The sequence below is a fragment of the Tachypleus tridentatus genome, chromosome 1 (assembly GCF_004210375.1).
Source record: "Tachypleus tridentatus isolate NWPU-2018 chromosome 1, ASM421037v1, whole genome shotgun sequence".
Taxonomy (NCBI): Eukaryota; Metazoa; Arthropoda; class Merostomata; order Xiphosura; family Limulidae; genus Tachypleus; species Tachypleus tridentatus.
The window spans coordinates 42,662,839-42,684,295 of NC_134825.1; the positions used below are offsets into that span (position 1 = coordinate 42,662,839).

At 30.9% G+C, this 21,457-nt stretch overlaps 1 protein-coding gene across 8 annotated transcripts in view; it reads right to left on the reverse strand.

Moving 5' to 3' along the window:
- Positions 1-1,693: 1,693 nt before the first annotated feature.
- Positions 1,694-21,457, reverse strand: part of LOC143247067 (ubiquitin carboxyl-terminal hydrolase 47-like) — a 142,273-nt gene continuing 122,509 nt past the window's right edge. For 5 of the 8 annotated variants that reach the window (XM_076494491.1, XM_076494467.1, XM_076494481.1 and 2 more), the window contains 3 exons: positions 15,445-15,516; positions 12,742-12,888; positions 5,247-5,393 (listed from right to left, as the gene is read on the reverse strand). In XM_076494491.1, the coding sequence (XP_076350606.1) occupies positions 12,759-12,888; positions 15,445-15,516 (202 nt within the window). In that variant the 3' untranslated portion in view covers positions 5,247-5,393; positions 12,742-12,758. Of the gene's footprint in view, positions 5,394-10,579; positions 10,658-12,741; positions 12,889-15,444; positions 15,517-21,457 lie in introns of all 8 variants that reach the window. The other 3 variants (XM_076494498.1, XM_076494473.1, XR_013026352.1) reach the window with 2 other exon arrangements.

Consider the following 21,457-nt stretch of genomic DNA (forward strand, 5'->3'; position numbering starts at 1 on the left):
AGATATCAACACTATAAATTCCATTTACAATATTAACTGCTTTAATCAGATTCTATTTAATTTTTCTTTTTAAGGGAAAACAGTTTCAAAGATCTTAATCCCTCCTCACATGACAACCCATCTATTCCAGGCACTATTCTGGAACATATTCCAACGATTCAATTAGGTAAGGAAAATACTCTAAACCAATATTCCAAATGTGGCTGAACCAGTATCCCATACAATGAAATTTTAACCTATTTAAACTCATATTCAGTATTTCTATACCTACAATCTAAAATCCTATTTGTCATAACCACTAGCAACAACACACTGCTTGGATGGCTTTAGAGATTGATCAACCACTACACCAAAATCCCCTTCTTTCATGGCACTGTTAAAATTATTCCCATACGTATTATACTCATAATTCAAATTATAACCCACATCCATTGTCTTGCATTTATAATAATTATAACCCATTTGTCATTTATTTGCCAACTCAATAAATGATCTAAATCCTTTTGTAAAGCAGAATCCTCCTCCTCAGAGATAGCAATGCCCAAGATCTTGATATCATAAGCAAATTTAAGCAATTTATTGACTATTCCTTAAACTTTCACTGATGTAAATCAGTAAGCATAAATATTCTAAGAATGCACTCTGAAGTACCTTCTTGAGACATTAATCCATCTGAATAACAACTCTTTCTTCTATCCAATACTCTATCCTATCAGCTAATTTATCAATCATATCTATAGAAATGATTAAGACTTATTTATAGCACCTTGTCAGATGCTTTCTTATAATCCAGATACACCACATCTAAACCTCTATCATTATCTATATAAGCAGCAAGCTTTTCAAAATTGTAAAAACATTTGTTGAGCAGCATTTTTTCCTCAGTGAAACCATGTTGACTATCCAATGAAATTCTAGACTTTAAGTTACTTTACAAGGTATTTTTTTATAATTTTATGAAAAGTTTCCCATAACCGATGCAAATCTAATAGGCCTATAATTACTGTAACAAGTTTTTTATTATTTCCCTTGTGTAACATGGGTTAACTTCCAATCCTTTGGCACCAACCCACTATGCAATGATTTACTAAACACAATAGCAAATGGCTAACACATCCAATCCTTAACCTCCTTCAAAACCCTTGAGGAAAAATAATCTGACCCAAGAGCTTTATTCAAGCACTTTTGCACCAAGAGCATACCAGGATAACAATATAACTTGCATAATTTTGTATTATGTTACCTAACCTAATTTTACACTAAATAACTCAGATTTTATACCTTACCGAAGGGGTTCCTAAACTTCCCTAACTTACACCCACCAAAGTAACATGTAATGACAAGCATACAAGATGAATTATAAGACTATGTAATTTTAAATGTTTTTCAACCTCATATGAATGTGTGTAAACATAATGAATGATGCAACTTGCCCAAATGGAATACTTCACTATGTATTGTTAACTTATAACTTATTTCAACATTATAATCACAAAATGTGTACTAGTGAATGCTTACTTCTTGAGTTCACTGAAACAAATATCTAGATTCAATGTTGTTAAGTTACTGAATCAGTTAGCTATGTTCAACACTTGCATGTTGCTAGATAATTCTTTGCACTGTTTAATATCCAAGAAACAAAAGTGATGGTATTATTTCCTGTAATATGTAACCATAAAAAACAGAAGATATATTTTCAATCAACACTTTATTCAGACCTTTAGAGTTATACAAACAAACAGGCTACATGACTGAGCAGTAAATAGGGATTACACAGCAATGTTCTCAAAATTCATATATTATACTGTCATCTGGGTTTATCAATATACTTTCTATCAACTTAATGATTTTTGAACATTTTTTTCTTCTAATTACCAACTCTCCTGGAGCTGTAAATGATTCTCACCATTATACAGAATTTCATAACTTAAAGAATGGACTGAAAAATACTCATTTATCATACATAACTGACTAAAACCTAACATTGGAAGATTGTATTAAGTTTAATTGTAATTTAATTTAAGACTAGTGGCTAGTTACATTAAAAATTAACCATGCACAAAAATCTAGATTACAATTTTACCTGGAGAAGGTAAATTCTTTGGAGATAAGACTCACCACTAGAAGACTGAAATAATTTCTGAAAGCAGCTTGAAACTAGAAATATGTTACATTGTTAATGAAGAAAACATTAAAGTGATCAAATTATTTTAGAGACATCCTACAGAAATGTCACAAGTTCACATGCTATGCATAAATAGCCATGTAACATCAGAAGGAAAAGTTTGTAAGGTTACATAACTTTGTATTAATTGTGAATTTCTTTTACCACCATGTAAATGGATAATTAGTTATTTGACAGTAATTCTATTTAACCAGCTAACTGCTTAATTTACAGTAATACTATATAAACAGCTACTTAGTTGCTTTACAATAGTACGATGTCAACAGCTAACCACTTCCTTTCCAAGTGATATTATGTAAAGAGCTATTTATGTTATATTAATACTATGTAAGCAATTTACTAAGTGCTTTACAACATAGCAAATAATCAGGTAAGTTTAGGAGTACCCTCATGACAGCAGATATCAAACCAAGTAACTAATAGCAACAGTTTAAAACTTGCAATAAGCATTAAACAAGACATATTGTAGCAGTTCTTTATTAGCAATAAAATAACAGACTTAGGAGATCTACACAATAACACCTAACCAGTTAAGTTCTAAAGTGACTGTAACAGCTAATCAGCAACTTAAATAATTAACTTTAAAACTCCATAGAAACAGATAATTAATACAAGTAACAAAGTAAAAAGCATTATAATAATCCAACAGCAGGAGTTAACCAAATAGCTCTACCAAAATTCTTTGTTAGCAGCTATGTTACTTTCCTTTATTATATGTTACTAGTTAACCATATACATTTAAAGTAACTTTATTTTTGCGTCTAAATCTGTAACATCTTTTAGTAGCAGATAACCATGTAGCTTTACAGTAGCACAATTAAAGCATTTAACAAGAGAGAGTGCAATAGTTTCAAGTAGAAGCTAATCACACATTACCTTTACTGTAGCAGTTGACTAGGTTTTTTTTCTATTAGTTTCATGTAGCAGGTAACAATTTTACAATTTTGATACAGAAGTTATGTGAAAAGTTTTGATAAAATTAACTGTTCTCTATTGAGCATTATCTACATAGAGATCTAATGTTGGTAGACAACCAAGAATTCTACAAAGTGTGCAATAGGAAAATGAATTGGTAACTCTGCAATAAAGTAAGTTACAAGAAATTATTAAAATAATTCTACAGTGCCAAACAAGAAGTAACTTTATAGAATATTCTACAACAGTTGTTTAGAAAAACTATAAACTAGTTCAATACTTTAACATCAAAGTTCACAAGCTTCCAAGTGAACACTAACTATGAAGATATCGTGTATAGATAGTTAAGGTAAACCTTTTTATGAAATGATAACAAGAACAATTTTGTATATCTTTTGATAAACAGGTGTGTATATATATATATATATATATATATTCATTCTATTACCTTCAAGAGTGAAGATGCTTATACTGTTATAGCTAGTTTGTATTTACCTATTTAATCCCTTCTGTACCAAGTGTTTAAAAATAAAAGCAAAAGTAAGTTGGACATAATTTAAACTATTCAGTTTGCTACTTTCTTAACAAATCATTAACTATGAATGTGATACCACATAAACAAACTGTCCAGTATAAAACCTGTTATTTTGGTAATGCAAGTAGGAGAAAATGACTTACTCTCCAGAGAATAATGAAATATTATTTTTATACTTCAGCTAATGTTTCACTATGGAAGCTTCACTAGTTCTTGTATTATTAGCCCTAATGAAATGTTAGCTGAAATAAATGTTTTTTTCATTATTATCAGGTGAATAAAGTTTTGTTTGTTTTTAATTTTATTGCCAAAACATCCAAACCCTGATTATGCACTACAATTTTTTAAAAATAAATTCTGTCACTTTAGGAATAAATGGTTAATAAAACTTTTAGCATTACTGAAATAATTCATATAATATACAAACATCAAGTAATTCAGGTAATATTATGAGTAACATTGTTTTTGTTACTGGTAGATTTATTTATTTGTGTTATACATTTTTTCAGATTAAATGAAATTGAATCCAATGCATGATGAAACTTATAAAGAAGGCTTGCAACATGTAAGTATGAATCATCACTGCTACTCATACAGTAAGAATAGTGTCTGGAAAGTTAGTCAAAAGATAACTGGCACGTGTTTTATTTCACATTATTATATGTACTATACAGCAAGTAATTGTAATTCATTACTAATGCGTGTATTAGGGATTAACTGTGTCACAGTTTTCTATAATAAATCTATGTTACCTTCAAGAATTAGCACTATCTAAATTTTTTTGTATATTTCTTTCTCTATACAGTTTGTCTGTACATACTTTTGATTATAAACTAAAAGTTATAGAATCTTGTAGAAACTCTAATTCACCAAATTTCCTGCTACCTAAATTATATATAATTGCAGTCAGATGCATTTGATACAATAAATAATTCAACTACAATACATATTTATTAATACAGAAATCTTTTAATAATTATGCATATATAATGTGGTGGCACACAAACTTGTTCATGCATTCATAAAACCTTCAAAGAAAATTATACTGTTGAATCAAAGTAACTAATTAAATTCCTCTTAAATTACAATATTTTTCAAAACTTTAAACAACACAAAATCACTCGGGTTTTCTGAAATTGAGAAATATGTTCCAACACAGTATAGTTTCATGTGATTTCTGTAAAAATGGAAGTTTCAGGTAATTTCATCTCATTCAGATATACACTAATACTAGAAAAATACAAGGACGGTATGGACATTAGGTACAAAATTTCTAATAGGTTTTCAATATTTTTGTCAAAAGTCCGAGAACCTAAATAGTGGTTGATGTGCTATCGTTGTTATGTGTATTAGATTCCAAAAGTCTGAAAAATTACTTAATATTATGTTGCTTGCTCCAGGCAAAAAACTCAAATTAGACAAATGCTACTTAACATGCTTAAACAGTTTATTGTTCATTTATGAACTCTAACATGAAGTGGTTAGTGGGATCAAATAAACATTTATCTCACTCAATTTATAAAAGCTTTATGAAGCATACACAAAACTTAACATATATTGCTAAAGTACTCTTACTAAAATCACATGATAAAATCATATGAAGAAATGAGCATTCATAAGACAACCAATCATTGCTCTTCTCCATGTTCCTAAGAACAACACTTGCTGTTCCTTGACATCTCATCACACAAAAGTAAAGTCAATAAATTAATTGATTGTTGATGATGATATGGTTTAAGAGTCTCTCCTAGTTTGCAGCTGAAAGTATAAAAGTCATTAAAACGTATTCAGTACCTTGATGAAAAACATTCAGTTAAACATATGAAAGCAAAAACAGACACTAAAAAACTTGCAGAGTACAAAATTATTAATTCTAACTCAAGGATCTCTTACAATGCATGTGCAAAATCATACTAAAATAATCTATCACACCAAAACATATGTTTGACTAAACAAACTTTTTTCTACAATATCAAGGGCAAATCATTAACATACTTGACTCAATGTTACACAGTTTCAATTGAACTATAAAACTTAAAATGTACTATCCAAAAAACAAAAAAGCTAAAATTAACAATAATCTCCACTCAAAACACTTCCCTCTAATGTATAGAGCACTTTTTTTTTCTTTTTACCATTAAAAACCATGCTTAACACATTTAAAAAAATATCAACCATCTTTTCCATATAATTAAGTAGTAGTGGTTAATGTGCATATTTTCAAAACTAAAACATCGGTACATTTGCAACATAATAAATATTTAATTGAAATACTATATAGAATGTATGTCTTTCATTTACTTATCTATTTTAATTTGTAAAAATGAAACTACTGTTTATGAAATGGCATAAATGAACATTTATCTTCCTAGTTACTAACAGTTTACTCCATCCATAACTCCAACCTTATCATCTTGTACTTTTGTTTATTGCATGTAGATACAAGTATGTTTTCAACTTCTTTTAACTTAAATTATTTCTTACTGGAAATAACTGATGTAAATTTGAAAATATTTGAAGCAACATTTCAACACTGTGGCACCTCATCAGTGCAGATTGGTAACAATACAGAACCAATGTCACAAGTTTAGATTATTAATAACAATGAAGTCTGCCACACCTTCAGATTAGTAACAATAAGAAACTAATGTTACAAGTTGAGATCATTAATAATAATGAAGTCTGCAAAACCTTCAGATTAGTAACAATAAGAAACTACTGTTACAAGTTGAGATCATTAATAATAATGAAGTCTGCAACACCTTCAGATTAGTAACAATAAGAAACTACTGTTACAAGTTGAGATCATTAATAATAATGAAGTCTGCCACACCTTTAGATTAGTAACAATATGAAACTACTGTTATAAGTTTAGATTACTAAAAATAAGGAATAAGACTGTCACATTTTCAGATTAAAAACAATACATGACTACTGTTATAGGTTCAAATCAGTAATAAAGGAACAAGTCAATCTTAAGCTGACAATAAAACTCAAAACAGATAGAACAGATGTCAAGCTGAGACTTAACAATACAGAAGTCTGTTACAGTAACACCAATTATCAAGTTACAAGTAAACAGTAACAGCAATTATCAAGTCTGTTGTATGTTGAGAATAGTATGAATACAGGAAAAGACCATCATGCACTTAGAAGGTTAAATTTATATTTTATGTTGCTATCTGTTTCTATCTTACAATACTTTCTTTTGTTAGAAGTTACCTGATGACCCCGTCATCTCCATGAGTACACTAGTGCAGAAGATGAGTTACAAATACATCAATAACATTTAAGGGTTATATATAACAAGTTTTAAAATGTTATGAAATTATTGGTTCCTTACTATTTTACAGTCAATTTAGTTATATAATATTTGGTGCAAATGTCCTGAATAATAATACTGTTTTTGCATTTAAAAACTTTTATTTAGTGGTTGTATAATTTTTCTAAGCTGTGAATTCCTGATATTTTGTTGCAAAATACTTTTGTGTGGTAGGGTGATATTTTGGAAACAACTTTTGATTGAGAAATATTCATATAAAATAATTATGGTTTGTTTTCCATAAACAGGAAAATCTTGTATTTATGTGTGTTGTTTGAACACAGCAGAGTTAATATACCTTTGATAAAGTCTGCCATTGAAAGGCTTAGTTTACTATATTTAGTAGGAATTCATATTCTTGTATCACATTTTACAGGTAAAAATGTTTATACTAAATTGACTGTTAAGTTGCTGAACCTGTTTATAACTGAATAAGCTCTCTTTCAAATGAAAGTTTTATTTATCAATAGTCTTAGCCAATGTTAGAAATAATCAAAATGCATGACCAGGTCACATTCAACTAAAGCATGCTCCAAAATACTTGATCTGTTTAATATCCTTAAATTGCATATTCTTTAACTTGTTCATAGCCATGCCCTAATAGATCCAATGCAACCTTGTATACAACAAGGATAAATAAACAGATAACACAGTTTTGAAGTTTCTAGTTCCAGTGCAAAAATTCAATCTTTACATCTTCAAAGAACACTGCATTTAGTATTATGGTTTAAAAGCATACCTTAACTGTAAAATGTATCATCTACAAGTTAGAAGATACAAATGTAGCTTTTTTTAACATACAAATCATATTTATAATATATGGTAATGTCATAAAATGTAACATTTTTGAACTTTTCTACACTGGTCATTAAAAAGTTTTGGCTTGTTTAAAAAATCATGAACTAATCAATCTATGAAACAGCTACAAAAAATATTTTTGCAAAAAAATCACTTAACATGAAACTCAATGCAAAATTTCACAAGTACTTTTAAATTATATAAAAACGGTGAATTACGATCTTAATTACATTTTTCTTACACAAAACTGTGTGTAGATTAAGTTAATATACCAGCTAGTGAATGATTTATGATACATTTGGTACTCAAAGTTCTCACCACAATTATAAATCAACGTAACAATACTAGTTTCAGATCTTGATAAGTGTTCTATTATGAACTGAATACAGTTATAATTACTGTTAAGAATATAATCACGATCCCTGGAAGTCATATTTTGAAAAACACTAGATATTCCTCCAACCACTGAAATAGAAAATAACACTGGTTGATGAAGGAACTAATCTCTAACCCATATACACACCATCAATCTAGTCATAAGGATTACTATTAAACACTAAATGCATTTTCCTTGGTTAAAAATTAGCTTAATGCAAAATGCATTTTAATTAGTCAGAACCTAAAAATGAATTGTTTATTCAAGTGAATGTTAGCATATAAAAATTCAATATCAAAAGGACCACATTAAACCAGAGATGAGAATAGCAAATAATACATATAAGTAGGAATCCTAAGATAGCCCAAGCACCCAGAAGCTAGAAGGGCCTACAGATTCTCTGGAGCAGTCAAGACCATTTTAGGGGATATAAAATGTTCACTGCTAGGTGATAAGAAATGTAAGACTTTTGGCACCTTAACTCAGTTTCCAATAATCATAATTATAGACCACTTAAAAACACCAACTGGCTATTTCATGAAACAGACACAATACTTTTCTAAACTAGTTTCTACTAAAGCAAGTTAATGAAAAATCACTTTCAAAGTTAAGTGTTTCAAAAGACAAGTACAGAATATTATTAATACTCATACATGAATATCTATCAGTCATAGGATAATTTTTCAAATTGTAAAGAAAGCTAATGCCTGCTTGACTTTGTAAGTACTGTGAAAACATTTTTTCAATAAATTTTAGCTAATAAAAGTATAATGATGTAATAACAGATAACATATTAAACCAGTAAAACAAAGCAGTTAACTGATTTTATACATATAAATTACAAACTTTACTAAACAAAATCCCTAACTAACATTTAAGTATAAAGATCTTTTAATATGTTAAAAAAATCTATCTGAAATAAAATAAACATTCTCTAAAAATTTTTAACACTAAGCTCAACAATATTTATATTAAACTTAAGTATCATAAAATGATTATAACACCTTATGGGATCTTTAAATACTGTACAGTAATATGTAACTAGATTCTTTAGATGTATGCAAAATGACAACTTAAAGAACTGAGAAGAATTTCAAAATATGTTACATATAATAAATGTGAAATATGTTTTTATTATAAAGAATGTATTGAAAACTTCAAGTATTTTGTCATATACTGCTACCCCTTCAACTTCTGTTGTGTTTAATTTAAGCAACATATAAATAACTACACAACTGACAATGCTGTCTGATGAAAGAAAAGTCTATTTTATGTATTTAAAAACAAATGGTTCAAAGATGCATACAATTAAGAGAAATGGTAAGAGGTTTAATGCCTACCTTAATGCCAGTCCTTTTCACTCATCTGCTTTAGCATTTTTAAGAAGTTCATGCATTTATAAGATGTTTGTATACCTTCAGCTTTAATCCTTTTAATATGGGTGAGTGAATTCCACTCAGCCCAAATTCCCAAAAGTAATCATAAAGCAGTTACACTAACTTTTTAAAATATGGATGTATCTTCATGCACTTTTGCAGATTATCAGTAAACATTACAAAGGTTTAAGTTTTAATATTTCAAAATTAATTTTTTGCTCAAGTATTTTGTAATTCCAAATACTTACTATCCAACATGTGAAGTAATTTTGACTTTAAGATTAAAATATTTTTATGTATCAGAAGATTATCAAAATTCACATGCAAAATCTTAATAACTTTCTAATATCCTACAAGTAATTATCAAAATTTTTTTTTGTTCAGGAAAAAAACCACAAACTTTTATATTTTATCTGTTTCATTGATTCTACCCAACCTCATAATCACCATAAATAAATAGGAAATACACCAAGTTATGCATTTTTATGTATAGAATTACTACAACCTATAATACAAAACCATAAATGTTTAGTCTAGTTTAAATTTCATAACATTTTACATATATAAAAATTTATTTTATTTTAATGACCTTTCAACAGTGCCTTATAGAAGTTGAATGATGAGGCATATGTGCTCTCATGTTACTATATCCAATAATATGAAACTTGCATTTACAAAATCACCTGTTTTTATTGTATTTTATTGTACCAGTATTTTATAAGACACGATCACATTTTGGTTATAATGCATTACATGTACAAATATCTTACTACTATTTACAAACAAGTTCTTAAACTTTTCTTTTACTGAACACAGAATAGTAAATGAAGTACATAAAACAATTATCTCTTCTGGTATGAACACTGTACTCATTTGCTGCTAAGCCTTATTAGATTTCACACATGGAAAATGTAAAAATTTTTTTTTTTAGGTTTTATATATCCATTTCAAAATAAAAATTGTAAATTACTATATAAATACTCCAGTATTCCACTATAAGGTATCAAGCTTAGTAGCTATGCTGTATTTCAGCCTAAAAATATATGATTTTTTTATTTCAATAATGCCTTACCTTACCATTTGGAATCTGCTACGAAAAGAAAGGGTTTCGCAAGTAAAAACTTTTCACAGGTCAACTGTGTTTGATTCACTAAATGTAGCAAATAGAAAAAATAGAAGGTACTTGTACTTATTTTATATTCTAGTTTGTCAATATCAATAATTTGAATTCCTAATTTGAAAACTATATATTTTTGTATTGCATTCAATACACCATGTGACACACAAAAATCCATAGTTAGGTTGTTTTTTTATTTTTACTTTTAAATTAAAAAATTAACTAATGTATGATACTAAAATTTGAATCATAATCTGCAGTTTGATACCAAACATATTGATATACATTCATAAAATAACAATTCTATAAAATTTTGAACACAAGTCTACAAATGACCACAGGAAAACCCATCTCATTAGGGCTAAAATATGCAGTTTAATACAAGTCAATTTCAGACTGAGCTTACTGATACTTGTATTTTGTCTCAAGCCCCAGAACATCTCCAATATTTTTATCATTGGAGTTAAATAGACAATAAAAATGGTGTGAATCTTCTAGTTCATGTTTTATTATCATCTCTCCTAACTAACACACTTTAAAGTTGCTAAGGCATGATTATAAGTTCTGAAATTAGACATTACAGAAATATTAATTGATTCCTTTCTATACACTTTAGAAATTTCATTAAAAAATCTCTGGACAATACTTTCTGGTGGTCCAATTTGGTAGACTACCTTTCTTTAAATTCAGTAAATATTTTTTGTAATTAAATATGGTTTCTCTACTGTTAGAAAAATTTTGATCTAGTGTTATAAATTTAGTTACATTATTCATGATGTTATCCACTTAAGTCAACATAATAAACATTATATTTTACCAGATTTAGTTATAAATGTTTAAATGAAAATCTTCATTCAGGCCAAGTATGAACAAAGCCCACATGTAAAAGACAGCTTGCTCATTAATAAGCTGGAGACTCAACAAAGTTAGTTCAGCATATAAATTGCTGTTTAGTCAGTAGAGTAAGCTGATATCCATATTATATAAAAAATATTCTTATAACTTTTGAACCAACATAATATAACACAAGAATGGTATCAGGATTAAAAGAGTACTGTTAGAACCTATTAAAAAAAACAACAAAAGATTATTTAATCTGGAAGTAATTCAAACTTTGGCTAGAACATTGAAAAGGTGTAGTTGTAACATTTTTTATGAATTATGCAATATGCATCACAAAAAACCTTATTTGTTGATCAATAGTAGTGAACAGTCATAATATTTCAGTTAGATGAGTTTGATAAGATATGAATGAAGATGATTCAGTACATAATTGTAATTATAATCACTTTAAGTAATGTTTAAAACTGTATAGACAAGTTATTAACTAATGATTATAACACTTATGTGACTAGTGGATGCTTAAGTCACAGGTGCATAAACATGAATTAACAGGAGTCATCATTTGAAATCTAATTTAAAATAATTTTTTAAGAACAATACAAAATTCACATAAAATATTGCATTATTTATATTCTAGTATTATATAATACTTTGTTTTTTACCTAAATGAAAATTTTAGAAATTTCAGACTTTCATCTGTTTATCTTTGATTGGCTAAACCAGAAACATCTCATTTCCATATTTTATGTGAATTTTTGTATTGTTCTTACATTTATTCTTCTCAATCAGATTTTAAACATCTCCTGTTAACTTCATGTTTATGCACCTGTACTTTTTTTTTGACACGTGAATTTGTTGACTATATAGCAATATCTAGTACTCAAACTTTTTTAGTTCTTAGCATTCAAAAGGAATACAGCCTAAAGCCAGTAATAATCAATGAAAAGAAATATTACAATTTTATATAACTTAAATTCCAATATGTATGTGAATAAATTAGTTACAGTTATGGAAGTGTTGAGGTTGGAGGTGGTTAAAGTAACAAAACAATGTTCTAAACTACTTTGATAGCTCTGAAATAAAAAGATTATTAAATATCATTTTAAAAAATCCTGCTACAAACTTCCCCAAAATGTTTTCACTGCATAACATAAAAGTTGAATATTTTGTTGTTTTACATACAGAGAAGATATTCAGTTTCACAATATGATTTAACAACTGTGTTGATATAAATGGAAACAAGAAACAGTACATCCATGTAAAAAAACACTTACCCTATAGTTTCATCTCTTCAGTCTAGCTCAGGTACTACTGTTTTTGAACTACTGCTAATATTGCTTGTTGAAGGGCTACAATCTGTATAAATCTTCAATGCTCTTTCTTTTCGAGGAGAGTAGCCAATTTTACTAAACTTGTTTAATCTAAAAAAGAATTAAGTATGTATGCTTGAGAAGCCATCCTATAGAACCACTATCAAAACTGCTTACATTCACTAGATTTGTTTTCTGTTGTACTTTAGTATATATCTGAGGAAGAAATGCCTTGAAAGTTGTCATTTAAGTGGTTTATATTTGAAGCTATAGCTTTCATCAACAAATTTCTAACAAAGATTTTATGCAGAGCACTGAAAGTAAACTTGTACAGACTTTCATATGCATGAATACATAGATTCACATAACTGAAAACCTCTTAACCAACCAAAATACATGAAAGGCTTTCTGTGAATTGAAAGTATTTATATTTCATTCAAAATTATCTCTATATAAATCAACAGTAGATTTTTCAACACACACAAAAGCTAAAGAAATTTTTAAATTGAAATTTCATCTCTTTTTTTGAAAGAGTAGTACACTTAAAAACATTGAAGAAAAAAAATTATATCAATGTTGCCCAACTGTCGAGGTTTTTGCCACATATACAAATTCACAGCAAAACCCTGCAGATAATTTTTTGGAGCAAAGTGAAAACATGCCAAATGATTTAGGTTTAAGTCACTAATGTTGAAAAACTAAACAGCAATGATGGACTCTTATATTTTGAAAAGTAAACAATTTCTACATCTTACTGAATCATCTGTGATTCTGCACAAGATCATTATCTTCAGAGATATTAAATTTTACAGCTGACTGTTTGATCTGGGGAAGCAGGCTATGTGTATTATGTGAAAGTGCTAATTAATCAGACTAGTAAAATTAAAAGTAGAAATTGAGATGAGGAAACAAAGTTATTAACTGGTGATTTTGGACAATATATCATTTATTGCTCTCATAACCAGTTAACTCTCTTAATAACAGATTGGTCAATTTGACCAACCAAGTGAACTCTTTGTACTTGTTTAAAGCCCTTATAGATTTGATACTACTAACTTTTAATATAGTAAGAATACCTTCATGAAATGTGGCAATCTTTTAGAAAAGATTACAAAACTTTCACACATAAATTATTATTTCTAATGGCATATTTCTAATAAACTAAATAAGGATTTGTCCATGAATATAAAGTATTTCAACACTGTTTTAAATTTCCAATTTGCAATGTGACTTATATTAAGATCAAAAATACTTTCTTCACTTCAAAAATCTGATTAATCTCTAAAACCTCCTAAATACACTTCAAGTGATTGTTTTCAGTAAATCTTTATATTTTATCTGTTATTTTCTCTACACTGAATCTATACAGAATCAGTCAAATTAACCAACCCTGCAACCACCAAAAAAAGATTAAAATAAATTTAAATTACTTTTTCCCTAGAATGACTTGAAATTGTAATATCAAACTACATACGTTTATCCTAAGAAGTTTTAAGCTCACAACAGTACACAATTATATTTTATTACCCTCTGAAACCATGTTCAACCACTATTTGCACTCATACCTTGTACATCACTCATTGCACATCAGCTCATGTCACAATATTGAATTACAATACCTACATGCTGCTCAGATATGTGCCTCATGAAATATTATTACATTATTAGTTATCTAATATAACCTAAACTAATCTAAAGAGATCCCCATTTTTACACTTTAGTTTCTTTTATAATAATAAAGAATAAACATGAAAAACAAGACAACTGTCAAGAACAATTAACACTACCTTTTGTTTATTCTAATGGATGTAATACACTAAATTTTTACTTATTGAAATAATACACTAAAGAGCATGAAATAAAATCATGCAAAAAGCTGAAAATTTCCTCTATCACAATGTGTTTTGGTTTTTTAACTGTGTGACAAGAGCTGTTACAAATTCATCCAGGCTAGTCATTATATTTCTCACAGGAACAAAACATTATGTAACATTATTAGTACATTCAGAACATAATGTAACATAATACTTCATTTCATAAATTAAAACCTTAGGTTTCTGTTGGTTATAGATAATATGGAATTAAATGTAAAAGAACACTATTAACAAATCCTGAAAGAGATGATGTAACAAGTGGATGTGGCAACAAGTGGTTTGATTTTCTATTTGATGGCTCTGTTATCAAACAAAAGTGAAAATTATAACACTTGTAATTTATCTGAACAATGGCAATTTTATGGTAATTTGTATTCAACTTCTTATTAAAGGGGTGGTAAGCAAAATAGAGAAGATAGAATGCCTCAAGAAAATGTGTTACATTTCTCTCACTAGGAGAAATTCAAGAATTTTTAAAATATTCCTGTATAAAATTAAGAACTTAATTGTATACACCACTATACAGATTATTTGCTATAACTTCATGCTATACTAATAACACAACTAAATAGTTTAATAAAATTTTGAATGTAAGTTTCTAAATCCTTGTGATATGTACAATAAATGATGCCTTTGCAGAAAGGGTTACCAACTGTTCAGTGATAATTTCTTATTTCACAAAGCCATATCTTGCAAAAACTTATTAGAAAAGAATAATGTCAAATAATGTGTCTTTTATATTACACCACCTTATCACTTTCTATACATCTTATACAGTATATGTTAATGTCACCTTGCACTTTCCCTATTAGAAATCTCTCTCTTTTCTTCTTCTGACAACTTCTTTAGTTCTTCTCGACTGTCTCTGCACAAAAAGTTCAAAAGTATAAACAACATATTTCATAACATAAATTTTTATATCAAATGCCATACATGAAGTGAAACGTAATATTCCCTACTGCTAGAGGTAAGAATAATGTTTTTATATACATTCAGGACAAGTGAAAGTAGAGATTGATGGTGGTTCAAATTTAAACTGATTACATTTCAAAAAATATTGATTCTCAAACAAAATTTTGGAAGAAAACTTTCAGACATGGGGGTGTTATGGGACCTATACTGTACTCCATGCTTCAATCATACATCTCACAAACTAGCATTCAAAGTTAAAGTTACTTTAAAGGATCAATGATTCTTGCAATAGCTTTATCAGAGAATACTGATAAAAATGAAAGATGGTTGGTTGGTTGACATTTTATGGTGCAAATCAACTAGGCTATCTGTGCCAAACAATGGTAATAAATTTAATAATTGTAGTTTTAATATTTGTAAAAAGGAACCATGTTAAGATAAAACAAAGTATAATTTCTGAATTAAAAAGCACAAAACTAAACATATTTGTAAGATGGACAGTGACACTATCACCAATGGCACTGTCCAGCATCAGGGGTAAACCTTGGGACAAAACATGTCTAAAATGGTGCCGTTGCTGAGAGTCGTAATGATGACACTACAGTAAAATGTGGACTATTGTGAACTGAGTGCCACACAGACCACATGTTGATGCATCAGTCCCGGGCAAAAGAAAGGAATGAGTTAAAAAAACTGACCAATGTATAGTTTAATTAGGACAACTTCTTTCTGATCCTTACAGAAATAAAGACAGTCACAGACTAATAGTAGATGGATTTTATCTGAAAAACTTTGCTTTCATATTGTTCACTCCAAGTTGACTGCCAACTGGCACAAAGCTGAGCCCTGAATACAGGACCATAGTCCATGTATGGAACAGACACAGCAGTGATAGTGCCAGAGCAGACAGACTTAGCTGCAGTGTCAGTGAACTTGTTCCCACGAATATTAACATGACCTGGTATCCAGAAGAACTGGATAGAAGTATATATTAAAGAGAAATGTGCCATTCAGTTTTGAATATAGCTGATTTGATATAAATAGTATATTTTGAGTACTGCTTATCTTCTATGTGATCCAGGGCAAAAGAAATAGCATACATTTCAGCAGTGAACATAGAAAATGTAAAGGGAATTCTGTGTGCTACCACCGAATCATAACAAACCATGGCAGAGCCGACAGAGTCACCTGATTTTGAACCATCCATATAAACAAGAATGGAATAATGGTTCGAACGATCTTCACTAAATAAAAGACAATACTTCCAATCAGAAGTATCCACATTTCTTAATGACTTAAAGAAAGATCACATTTAGGGATGGTAATATACCATGATGAGATGGGCTGACCTGTGGATAGCAGCAATGTCATCCAAGGACAGACCCAATTCATCCAACTGTGCCTGAATACAAAAACAAGAATGAACAATGGCAGATCATCTGTTTTGAAAAAGCATGGCCCACTGAGAAAGTAAATCACAACCCAAGATGAGATGCTGGGGTAAGGACTGAAGTTTTGAAGTATACAGTTAAGCCAGTTGCAAAGAGCAAAGGTGTAGAGCAAGTTCACAAGACTGTGTACAAACTCTGGACTGAGGAAGTGCAGAAAGCCCCAGTACAAAGCTGAAGCTCCTGATGATGAATGGGGTCTAGCATCTTCAAGGCTGAGGTCCTGGCAGAGCCACAGACCAGAGGCCCATATTACAGTTTCGATCAAATAACAGCACAATACATATTTAGCATAGAACATTGACCTGCTCCCAAGCTATGGAAGAGAGGGAACAGAGGATGCTCAGAACTCTTGTACATTTGACTCGTACCTACTTGATGTACAGTATAGAGGTTAGCTGATGGTCAATGATGAACCAGGATTGGGTGAATACCCTGTTGATGGCAAAAGTGCATGCAAATTATTTTAGAGAGAGAGAGAGGGCAATCTATAGTTGCTGCTAAATAAATCTCATGTTTGACAACTGACACAAGATGTGGAAATTGTTGACATAGAGCCTGTTTAAAACAGTAAGAGGAAGTTGTCCAGTGATGGCATTAATCTTTATAGTGAAAAGTGTGACACTCAAGACACAACCTTGAGGGACTCCAAGTTCTTGTAAGTAAAAACAGGATAGTGTCAAACCCACACAAACTTGGAATCACCTGTCCATTACAAAAAGTTTTAATAAAAATGAGCAAATACCCATGCAACCCATATAAATGGAAGTCTCACATGATGCCATACCTCCACGTAGTGTCATAAGCCTTCTCAAGGTAAAAAAATACTGACCCAAAATGTCATCTAAGAAAAGTTTTTCCAATTGATGTTTCAAGTCGAATCAGGTGGTCCACAGTGAAGTGCTGTTGTTAGAACCCACACTGGGTGGGTGAGAGGAGGTTGTTTGATTCAAGAAACCAAACAAGACTAGTATTAACTCTGAGGTCTTACAGAGCTAGCTCGTCAAAGAAATTGGACAGTAGTTTGAAGGAATCTTGGGATCCTTCCCACATTAAGAGAAAGGTAGTACAATAACCTGGTGCCATGCATCAGGAAAAACATTCTCTTGCTAGATCCAGTTAAAAACAACCAGAAGAATAGCAAGAGAAGCAGGAGAGAGATGGCACAGCTTCTCGTAGTGTATATCATCAGGTCTGATCGATGTACTACCGGACCAATGAAGAACCAATTTGAGTTCCACCAGTGTAAATGAGTGATTATAGTCATAGAGACAATCAGCCTGAAAGGAAAGAGGCAATCACTCTGCCCGAGTCTTGATGGCTAAGAAGGTGGAGGATGAAGCAGAAGTACTGGATACACAGCAATAGTTTTCGCCAAGAGTATCAGAGATGCTCTGAGCATCAACTACTTCCTGGCCATCATAGAACACGATCGAAAGGGGGACTGAATTATATTGCCCACTGATATTGTGAATCTTGACCCATATGACTTTGAAACTGGTAGCAGAAGAGATGCTGGTTGTGAATTTAATCCCAGATTCCTTTTGGCTTTGACATCTTACCTGCCAAGAATATGCACAGGTCAGCTGAAAAGCTATGAGGTTCGAAAGTGTGAGATAGCTACGAAAGGTGTCCCAGGCCCATATTAGAGCCTTCCGTGCCATGTAGCAGGCAGAATTCCACCACAGACGAGGATACCATGGAAAACATATCAAGGTTTCAGGAATACACTGAGCAGCTGCCTGGATCATACAGTCAGTCACTGCTGCCACACAGTCATCTATTGATGGCTTACAGATGATGGCAGGATCAAGTTCTGCAAGAGCAGTGAAAGAAGGCCAGTTGGCTTGATCCAGCTTCTACTAGGACACATGGGTCGGGTGGCATCAACCACAGTCAATCTCTCTCAAAATGACAAGAAAAATTATCACTGTCCCTTGGGTTACTGTCAACTCTTCATGAAAAGGGGGAAAATAGTGAAGGGGATCAAATTGAGAGATCAATAGCAGTAAAAAATTGACTAGGTGCATGAAAATATGTATAAAAACCAGTACTGAAGTGAAAGATTGTGATCTGAAAACATATGCTGTACAGAGCAATCCCTTCCATCAATATCAGCACCTCTCTAGAGAGGATTATGTCCATTAAAGTCTCCCAGGATTAAAAAGGAAGACGGCAACTGTTCAACAAGGGCATCAAGGTCTGATTGATCATAGGTCTCTCCAAGAGACAGACAGATAGAACAAACAGTGATGGCTACAGCCTCTAAGGGTGTGTAGAGTGGCAAAGACAGGGTAGGTACATGCACTCGTCCATCACATAACCTGACATTTCTGTACAAAGAAAAACTGCCAAAAGGTAACTGTACTGGTAGGTTTCAGAAATGTTTCCTGTAAGGAGAGACATACAGGATGGTAAGAATCAATCAGTGGTTTGATGTCATCCAGATAAGAATGTAAACCTCGACTGTTCCACTGCATCAAAGTGGCAGTGTTTACTTATGTGTAGGTGAATTGTATGGTGCACCCTTCTATTTTAAATCACGTTTTTTTTCTTTATTCAAGGGAGGTCTATTGACCTCCAAAGATTCTTCCCTGGGTCAGCTGGGCAAGTCTGTGTCATTGAAAGAAGGTTTCAGTGACTGAGGGCATGAATAAATAATTGTTCTGCATCTCGGGGGCTGGAGAAAAAGATGGACCAGAGGAAATACCCATACCTAGAACCAAAGCAAGTGGATCTGGGAGTCTGCTGGAATGAAATGTAGGGACAAGGATGGGTGTTGACATTGATTCATCAACTTTCTTAACCATAGAGGTCAAAACTCTTTTCACACAGTTTGAGAATGATTCTTTTGGAAGCACGAAAACATCCATCTGCACTCCTACTGTAGCAGTAGAAGGAAGTGAAGCAGCATATGTCCAAGATGGAGTGATGGACAGTAACTTCTGAGCCTCAGGGTAAGGAATGTTGTAAACTGGTTTCAAATGCTGTACCTCTTTTTCTTCCACCCATCAAGGGCATGAATGGGCAAGAGCTACTACAATTAATGCAATGAGGGTCTATTTCATGCATACAGATATTGTGGTCCTTGCCACTGCAATGAGCACACATCAAGGAACCATGACATGATGTTTTCAAGTGACCAAACTGCTGACACTGGAAACATACGAGAGGGTTCGGAATACATGGTTGTACCTTGCAATTAAGATAACCTGCCTTGATGGTGGAATGTGGACATGGTGGTGTAAACATCAAAACTAGGACACTGGTTGTCATCATAATTCCATCTTTGTGAGTGGAGATATGCCTCACTGCATCAAAAACATCAAAACTAGGACACTCACTGGTTGTCATCATAATTCCATCTTTGTGAGTGGAGATATGCCTCACTGCAGAAACTCCTTGGGTGGAGAAACCAGCTAGGATCTCTGACTCTGGAATGCTCTTCAAATCCCTCTCAACAACTCATGACAAGTTCAAAGAAGTATGTGGAGTAACATCAATGGGTATATTCCCAATGGTCTCCAGATTCAAGAGGAGTTCACTGTGTTTAGGAGTGAATGTTTCCACCAATATGTCACCAGAACAAAGCTTAAGACAAGCAAAACCAAACTTTTATTTTCAATAATATATCATAAAAAAAAAAAAATATCTGAACAAGAATCATGCATTTATACAAAAATATTCTTAAGACTGTTCTTAAATTGTTTTTTCAAGATCAACAGCAAGATCATTCATACTTAATAGCAGAGTTTGAATTTAACTTTTATTGGTTAATAAACTTTTAATATACAGGTAGCTTTAGATAACTTTTTAATTTCACATTAAAAAAAAATTTTACTCTGACGGTTTTTCAGTTTAACATTTAGTCACTTTTTTTCTATTGTTTGGTACCTCTGCAACTTTAAACAAAATACTAATATTTATTTAATTCAATTTTACCTAAAATACAGAACCTTTTCTACATATTTCCCTACATTTTAAACTGGGAACATTTTTTTTGAAAAGGGATGCATAATGAATTATACTTCAAAACTGTTATCATGGTTAGGAAATACTAAGTGGTTGAAGACATTTTCCAAACAAAATTTATTTTCCAGTAACAGCAATAAAATATTTTTTTCCAGTAGGTACTTAGCAACAATTGTTTCACATTCTCTTTCTAAATTAGTGTGTGGTTTACTGTACAAAAAAAAACACTGAAAAAGGACAATTTTTAAGGTGTTTTCAATCATTTATGCCATGACTTTAAAAATCACACAACAACAAACAATGTTTTTGTTATAACTAATAAAACCTTGTAAATACAATCAGGAGGATAAGAGGTTCATATATGGTGGTTTTGTAAAGCTTCTTGGTTAATTCTATGTACAAATTAAATTTAAAAAGGCTCAAATCTCCTATTCATTTTAGGAAAGAATACTAAACATGCAAAATCAAATAATG